This window comes from Loxodonta africana, chromosome 3, assembly GCF_030014295.1.
Source record: "Loxodonta africana isolate mLoxAfr1 chromosome 3, mLoxAfr1.hap2, whole genome shotgun sequence".
Classification (NCBI taxonomy): Eukaryota; Metazoa; Chordata; class Mammalia; order Proboscidea; family Elephantidae; genus Loxodonta; species Loxodonta africana.
Genome location: NC_087344.1, coordinates 190,179,124 through 190,188,270, shown reverse-complemented (window position 1 = coordinate 190,188,270; position 9,147 = coordinate 190,179,124). Strand labels below are relative to the sequence as shown.

The window sequence follows — 9,147 nt, the reverse complement described above, 5'->3', positions numbered from 1 at the left end:
AACTAGAAGACTCAATCCATATTAACGTATATAAATTAATTTATAGATTCAATACAATCCTAATTATAAAAAATCCAGCAAGTTCTTTTGGGGGGAATCGACAAGCTGATTTTTAAATGTAAGGAAAACTACAGAGCCAAGAATAACCAAAACAGTTTTGACATAGAACAACACTGAATGACTTAAAGTACTAGATAATAAGATTTATTACAATGCAACAACAATTAAGGCAGTGTGCTATTGGCATGAGGGTAGGCAAATAGACTAATGGAACAGAACAGAGTTTCCAGGAACAGACCCACATGGTTTCTTGTTTTATGACAAATGCAAAATTGCACTATGCTGTGAAAAGAATTGATTTCCAGTAAATAACCTGTTGCCATGGAGTCTATTCCGACTCATAGCGACCCTACAGGACAGAGTAGAACTGTCCCATAGTGTTTCCAAGGAGCAGCTGGTAGATTCGAACTGCTGACCTTTCAGTTAGCAGCTGTAGTTCTTAACCACTGTGTCACAGGGCTCCAGCTTTCAATAAATATGGCTGGGTAAATTGGCTATCTATGTGTACTTTAAAAGTGAATATCAACCCTTACTTACATTCTACACAAAAATCAATTCCAAGGATATTATAAAATAAAAGGTAAAATAAATAAATAACATTTCTAGAAGATAACCTAGGAGAACAACTTCATGACCTTGGAGTAAGATTTCTTAGAAGGGGCATAAAAAGCTCTATTCATAAAGGAAAAGTTTGGTAATTGATCTACATTAAAATTAGGATATGATTGTTCATCAAGGGTACTATTAATGAGCGAAAAGGCTAGTCACAGACTGGGGGAAGACATCTGCAATACATATATCCAAAAAAACCCACTCATATCCAGATTTTAAAAGAACCACAAAACAGAAAGACTGAAAACCCAGTAGAAAAACGAATAAAGATTTAAGCAGACATTTCATATTAAAATGGATGTCTAAATCATCCATTAGAATATAAAAAGGAGTTTAGTCGCAAAATCCTACAGGAAAATGAAAATTAGAAGCCCACTGAGGTAATCCTAACAGAATGGCTAAAATTTATGAGATGACAATAGCAGCAGCAGCAGCAAGAACTTCAGAGCCAATGAGAATGGTCACACACTGGTTAGTGGGAGTGTGAATTGGTGCAACCATTTTGGAAAGTAATTTAGCAGGACATTCCATACTGAATACGTGCATATTTTATAACCCAGGAATTGCACTCCCAGGAATATACGCCGCAGAAACACTGCACATATGCACCAAGACATGGATGAGAATGTTCACGGCAGCATTGCTTGTATTGGCTCCAAAAGGCATGTACTAGAGGCTTTCTTTTCCCTTTGGGGTCCTTCTGCTGGGCTGAGTTGGATTAATCTCTATTTACTCCTCTTTGCCTCCCATTCTGAGAGAAGCCTGTGTCAAACTTTTTTTCCTTGTCTTAGGGTGCAGGGCATGGGGGTAGCTGAGACATAATACACCTAAGACCATATGCATTTGTTATGAAATCAAATGTTTCCTTCACAAGACCAAGATCTGGACCCAGAGAGAACGGGTGGGAAAAATTATTTGAAAGAAAGAAACTGGCACTCTTCCTAGTAACTAGCATCTTAGGGACTTTTACTTATCAGTACATCAGAATGGAAACTTGGCTTTTAAAAAATTACCAAAGTCATATATGCACATGGTAATTTAAAAAAAAACAGACAATGTAGAAAGGCATAAAATGGAAAGAAATGTCTCCTTTCCACCTGCAGTCCCTCAGATATGACCACTATTTCTTGTGTAGTTGCCAGGAAAAAAAAAAAATATATATATATATATATATATAAAATCAGTTTATATACACATGTATATTCTATTTTTTATATATACCCCAGAAACCCACTGCCATTGAGTGGATTCCAGCTCAAAGTGACCCTACAGGACAGAGTAGAACTGCCCAAAGGGTCCGAGGAGCAGCTGGTGGTTTCAAGCTACCCAGCTTTTGGTTTGCAGCCGAGTTCTTAACCCCTGAACCACCAGGGCTTCAATATATACCCCAATAAAATAACACTACAAATACCAATCTACAACCCACTTTTTTTCTCTTCATATTAATCAAGGTGGTCTGAGTGGTACAAATGGTTAACTTCTCAGTTACTAACCAAAAGATTAGAGGCTCAAATCCACCCAGAGACATCCCAGAAGAAAGGCCTGTCAATCTGCTTTCCAAAAAATCACAGCCATTAAAAACCTTACAGAGCACAGTTCTGCTCTGACATGCATGGTGTCACTATGAGTCAGAGCTGACTCGCTGGCAACTCATGTGCAGGTTTACCTCATTCTTCTTAATGGCTGTATTGAGTATCGTCATATGGATGTATTGGAATATTTTTAAACAGTCCCATATCTACTTTCTTTTGTGTTGCTTCCAGTGTTTCGGCAAGTATGAATGATGCTTCAGTGAACACCCTTGTATGACTACCTTCACATCCTTTGGTTACGGTAATTTCCCAGTAGCAGCAACACGGGGCATGTGTTTTTTAACACCCTGGCATATATTTTCTCAATTTGCTCATAGGGCAGGAAAATTTGATTCGTAGTTAAAGAAGGGTACTCCCACTTCCCTTTTTCTCATTTAGTGATACATCCTGCTCTTTTCAAAAGACAGTTTCTCGAAGCTGCTCCTTCAGGCTGGTGTGATCAAAACCAAACTTTTTATCCTGAGCAAACCTCTCTCTGGTCTCAATCCTGGGCTAGGTCTTCATGCTGCTGTGGGCGTCACTGCTGGTTCTGGGTGAGTTGACGGTTCAATACAGGTTCTGGGAGGCTAGGGGATGTGTACGGTGGCCCCCTGCCCATAAGCCTGAGCCTTTCTTGGGGCTCAGCTGCTGCTCAGAGATTGTCTCTTGCTTGGAAAGACTGTATTCTCATGTTACTCTGTATAGCCCAGGGCTTCGTTTTTTGAGGCTTAAGGATGTGGTCAGAGCCGGAGAAAAAAGCCTTAAACTGTGCAGAGAAGGAAACCATAGTTATGACAATGATTAAGTTTTCATCCATTTTTTTCCCCAACAAATACTTCATGAAGTCCAGAAAATGTGTTATGTTTGTTTGTTTTGTGTTATACAGAGAAGACTCATCTCTGCAAAGGAGAGCAATTACTCCTTGTGCAAGAGGCCCAGACCCGGGTCCTGGGCATGGCAGGGCAAGGTTTCTAACATGAAGCATGCCACTTCCTCTGCACAAAAGTGCAAGCCACAGTAGTGACTGGCACCTTAAGAGCATGGCAGTGGAGGGGAAGGCAAGGAAAAACAAGGAATGTGACATCCTAACTGTGCCTGGGAGCGTGCATAAGTGCCTATCAATTCATACATACAAACTGATTTTTACCAAAGGTTAAAATATTTTAGTTAAATATGTTCTTTCATTTATTCAACAAGTATTTATTGAGTACTATCTGTGCACGGAGCCCTGGTGGCACAGAGGTTAGCAGTCAGCTGCTAACCAAAAAGGTTGGCTATTGGAATCCACCAGCTTCTCCTTGGAAACCCTATGGGGCAGTTCTATTCTGTCCTATAGAGTCGCTGTAAGTTGAAATCGACTCAACAGCAATGGATTTTATCTATGCACTGCCCTGTACTAGGTGCTAAGAATGATGGGAAGAGTGAGAGGCAGCATTTCTGTGCTCAGGAAGGTCATAATATAGAAGGACCTCAGCAAGGTCAATGTCCAAGAAATAGCTATGTAACAAAAGGCCGGTTAAATAGCCATCTGTGGCTCAAATGGTTTGAGCTCGGCTGCTAACTGACAGGTTGGCGGTTCTAACCCATCCAGCAACTCTACTGAAGAAAAGGCTGGTGATCTGCTTCCATAAAGATTACAGCCAAGAAAACTCTGTGGAACTCAGTTCTACCCTATAACAAACAGGGTCACCGTGAGCCAAAATCCAGTCACTGGCAATGGGTTTTTATTTTATATTTTTATTTCATGAAACTACCAATTGATGGTTCAGGAAGATAATACACTATGTGCCAAGTAGTTGGTAAAGCCTTCGTTAAACATAGAGGGCGAATAGGAGCTGGATAGGTAAAGATAAGGTTAGAGAGGTGTCATGGGTTGAATTGTGTCTCCCCAAGTATGTGTTGACTTGGTTAGGCCATGATTCCCAGTAGTGTGTGGGTGTCCTCCATTTTGTGATTGTAATTTTATATGAAAGAGGGTTGGGGTGGGATTGTAACACCAGCCTTACTCAGGTCACATCCCTGATCCAATGTAAAGGAAGTTTCCGTGGAGTGTGGCCTGCACCGTGCCTTTTATCTCTCAAGAGGTTAAAAAGGGAAGGGAAACTAACAGAGAGTGGAAACCTCATACCACCAATAAAGCAGTGCCGGAAGGAGAGTGCATCCTCTGGACCTGAGGTTTCTGCCCTGAGCTGCTCCCAGAGCAAGGGAAGATTGATGACAAGGACCTTCCTCCCCAGCCGACAAAGAGAGAAAGCCCTCCCCTGGAGCCAGTGCCCTGAATTCAGACTTCTAGCCTACTGGACTGTGAGAGAATAAACTTGTCTTTGTTAAAGCCATCCACTTGTGGTATTTCTGTTATAGCAGCACTAGATGACTAAGACAGAATTTGGTACCGAGAGAGGGGTCCTGCTCTAACAGATACCTAAAATGTAGAAGTGGTTTTGAAGCTGTGAATGGATAAAGAAGCAGCAGCCACAGAAGGCCAGCAGCAGCAAGGACCTTCAGTGGCAGAGAAGCGGCAGTGACAGATAACCAGCAGCAGCAGAACCAGGAGACCAGTGCCAGACAGTGCTGGAGGCCTCAGGAAAGGGGGGGCATGATACACACAATCATGCAAATTAATTGATTGGATTGGCCATAGCTATGCATTAAGGCCCTGGTCATGCACATTCACTGAGGTTCCAACAACTAAGGGACTCTGGATCTTGGAGCTGTCCTTGGACCTTCCCAGACTGGTGAGAACACCCATGCTTGGAAGAAGGTACAGCAAGTCCCTGGGGTCAATGGAAGCTTCATGCTGCTAGGACCTTTCCCAGACCTTGCCTGATGCGTCTCTTCACTTACATCCTTTCTGGTTATAATAAACGGGTAACTATTTTTCATAAGTATAGGTAATAAAACCCATTGCCGTCGAGTTGAATCTGACTCATAGCCACCCCATAAGATGAATAGAACAGCCCCATAAAGTTTTCAAGGGGCTATAATCTTTATGAAAGCAGACTGCCACATCTTTCTCCAAGAGTGGCTGGTGGGTTAGAATAACTGACCTGTCCATTAGCAGTAGAGCACTTAACCACTGCACCACCAAGAATAATCTGGTGAATTTTGTGAGCTGTTAGAGAGAATTAATGAATCCACAGGAGGCAATAAGGCAGCAGGGGCTGGCAGGACAGAGTTGATTTGTGAAGGCCTAGTTCTGGGTAGCTTGGTAACAAAGAAAGACTGCACCGCAGTCGATGAAGAAGGATAGAGTCCTTCTAGCTTGTGACCTAGTCCCAGAGGATGAGAGAGAGAGAGAAAGAGACCTCCTGGTATGAAACGCAAGGAGTTATGCAGACTCCTGAGCCTACAGCTGGTGCCTGATGACCTGGCCCTGGGTGGCCAGGGATGAAGTTTGACCTAACTCTGGGTGGTTAGGGTCAGAGAGGAAGAGACATGAAAGTGGCTGGCAACAAGGTATGGAGATATGGGAAGGTGAAGCCTGGATCCATTTTCAGATGGAAATTGAATTCACGCTGATTCTTTCCATGCAGTTAATGATAAAGATGGGGTTTACCCACCTCTCCCTTTTGTAGCATCACATTTATCCTACACACCTGGGGTCGTTATGAGTCATAATTGACTTGACAGCAACTGGTCTGGTCTGGTCTGGTCTGCACCACCTCTTGCCATATACAAACACTAACCTTTGCCTGGCTGACTCCTATCTTCCCATTCACAGCTTTCTCAGGCATGGCCTTCTTCAGGTACCTTCCATGGTCCACCCCACCCTTTTCACCACACACACACTGGGTGGGTAGCCCTTCTGCCCCAAAATACCTCATGCATATTTCTATTGTTGCACTTACACCCTGTATTATAGTTATATCGCTGCTTCACGTTTCCCCCACCTGGCAACTTCTTAAAGCAGATTCCATTTTTCTTTCATCTTAGAAGTCCAAGCACAATACTTCGGATATACTAGGCATTCAATGAATGCCTGTTCAATTTTTAAATATGGCTTAACGAAAGAAATAATATGAATGGAAAAAATAGGCATGGCCACTGAAAAGTCAAAAATCCTTACTTTGTGCTCATTTCTGGCTCTTTATTTTGTTCACTTATTTATTTGTGTATTTATTTTTTGCAGCTCTCATCAGTGGAAGATTTGGTGAGTTCCCCTTTCTTTTGCTCTTCAGTGTCTCTGGCTAAGAGTGTCTCCCTAATAGATAGGGGTCCTTAATATTGCCTACTTTTCTTGCTGAGGCCAGAAAGGGTCTGTTGGCATTGCCCAAGGATCAGTATGGCTTCATCGTCAGCCTCTGGCCCTCCATAGATGACAGGGTGGCTGCATAAGCAGCCCTTGGCTTTCGCTAGCCTCTGCACTTGCCCCTGTTGCAAATGGACCTCACTTAACCAGGCAGGAAATCTTCAACTCCATGGCAAGCAAGCAGGACTAGGGATAGAATGCTCTCCAGTCAACAAGCCGGGAACACCACTCTCAGGTCATCACACCCTGGAGGAGCCAGCAGGGATATTGCATCCCCTGCAGTGTCAGGAGTAAAATCCTCCAAGAAATGTGTGGGGAGCGGAAGGATCCCTCCCTGGGCTCTGGCCATTTGTGCTTCTCCAGGATTCTTCACCCTTTGTGCAGGCACCACGTCTAGCTGGCCTGTAGATGCAATGGACCATCTCTGAGATCACATGACTGCAGCACAGAGGAAAATTTTCCAGGCCAGCCAATTGCCTCTCCCTACTCACTAGTCCAGCAACTCATAGAATCAAATAATTTTGGAGCTATAACACACTTAGAGATTGTCTTGCGTAAGGCCTCATTTCACAGATAAAAAAACAAACAGGTAAGCGATTTGCATGGTTCACAGTAGAGCCAGGGCTTAAATAGCCTATCTCCAATGCCACGCACATTCCAGCAGATGAGTGATTGTCAAACATGAAAAATTTCTGTCAAATTCCTGAGAGTAATAATACTAGCTAGCATTACTATGTGCCAAAGACTAAGCACATTATATTTGTTAACTCATTTAATCATCTCAACAACCTTCTGGGATGAATATTGCTGTTATCCTTGTTTACAGATGAGGAAACCTGGGTGGTGCAAGTTGCTAAGCGCTTGGCTACTAGCGGAAAGGTTGATGGTTGCGGTGCAGTGAACTACTAAATATGGCCCTTTCTGCCATAGTCTTTGTAACTCCCACCAAATGACTGGGTGAAAACTATGCAAATGAGGAGCTTGTGGCCCATCAGGGGATTGAATAGCTTGCCAATAATGTAAATACGGCCCATGGCACTCTTTTGGGGGTGGGGCCATGCAAATAAGGTATATGAAACCCTAATGAGGGGATTGGTCAGTTTTGCCATCCCACTCTGCTTAAAACGAGACATGGAGCAAGAGAGAAAGAAGCTATAACGTGGAAGACAGAAAGGCAGCAGAGGCAGCAGGACCAAGAGACTGAGAGAGAGCTATTAACACCGGAGATGGTAAGAGACAGCAAGAAGCAGCGGCAGGGAAATGGGAGCCTCAGAAGCAGCAGAATCAGGAGACTGGCAGGAGACTGACAGCAGATGGCATGGTGGGCTTTCTGGCTCCCAGAGCAGAATGCTGAGTGCCTTTGGGCAGTAGGCTTGCTGGCAGAGTAGGGTGCCTCTGGGTACTTGGTTGAGCTAGGTTTGCTGACCCACGGAGCTAAAGCTGAGCACCTTCTGACCAAGGCTCACTGGCAGAGTGGGTTGCCTCTGGGCACTTATCGGCAGAGTTAAGAGCTTTGTAACACTTGCCCAAGCAGGGTAGAGGCCAGGCGAGGGGCTGAGGGCAAGAGAGAAGCCTGTCTATTGGCACAGCTGAGAAGAGGCTGTCCTCATTGAAGAACTGTATCCTGAATGTTCCTGAGCCTGAATTGTAACCTGTAACTTCCCTGATAAACCCCATAATCGTAAGTATTGTCTGTGAGTTCTGTGTGGCCATTGGAACAAATTATTTTTTTTAGCAGAGAAGTAGAGAGTGCCATGGGAAGGACGGTTAGTGTCAGAATTGGTAAAAGGGCTGCAGGATGGAAGCATGTCTGACCTCTGCCTCAGAGTAATCAGCCTTGGGCTGCGGGTGCTGATAATGATTCTCTCACCCCTCCTGAAGTTAGAGGAAGTCAGATGCTGCCGCCAGCCTACGATTACAGTTGGCCTTCAGAAGTGGCATTTGTTGCAATGGAAGCGTGGGGCTTTGTAAGAGAAAGAACAAAGGCATGGCAAGTGAAATTTTTGATTCTTAGGTGGTTACTTTGGTTGTTGTTACCTGTAATGGCTGAAAGTAAGAGATGTTTTGCTGCAGCTGAGGGGAGAAAAGCCACACCTGGAATGGCTTGGAGCAAAAGCCAGGTTGATTAAACAAGATAGATAGGCAGTCGGAGTCCACAGACCAGAAGTCCGAAACCATATGCATCTGAGTGGGAAGACAGTCAAGGGGTGGAGAAGATGAGACTGGAATATTTTAGGTGCTATTATGAGTCCAAATCGACTCCACAGCACTGGGTACTGGGTATGGATATTGAATGTTTCTCTTATCTAGCATGGCGAATGGAAACCCTGGTGGCATAATGGTTAAGTGCTATGGCTTCTAACCAAAGGGTCGGCAGTTCGAATCTGCCAGGTGCTCCCTGGAAACTCTATGGGGCAGTTCTACTCTGTCCTATAGGGTCACTATGAGTCGGAATTGACTCGATGGCACTGGGTTTATTGGATTTTAGCTTGGTGAAACAGACCTCCATGTATGAAAAGCGTTGGATAAGTTAATCTCTCAAGATACTCTCAGTGCCAAAATCTTACGATAATAGGATTTATCCTTTTAGGAAAAGTGCAAAGTTGTCATTTTATTAACTCCTTGAATAGGTCTTTTGAATTTCTGAGCATGATG

The 9,147-nt window shown here is 43.8% G+C and overlaps 1 protein-coding gene across 1 annotated transcript in view; it reads left to right on the top strand.

Annotated features, from left to right (window-relative positions):
- Positions 1-2,516: 2,516 nt before the first annotated feature.
- Positions 2,517-9,147, top strand: part of FCRL5 (Fc receptor like 5) — a 43,738-nt gene continuing 37,107 nt past the window's right edge. The window contains 2 exon segments of the mRNA XM_064283017.1: positions 2,517-2,797; positions 6,373-6,393. Of these exon segments, the coding sequence (XP_064139087.1) occupies positions 2,767-2,797; positions 6,373-6,393 (52 nt within the window). The 5' untranslated portion in view covers positions 2,517-2,766.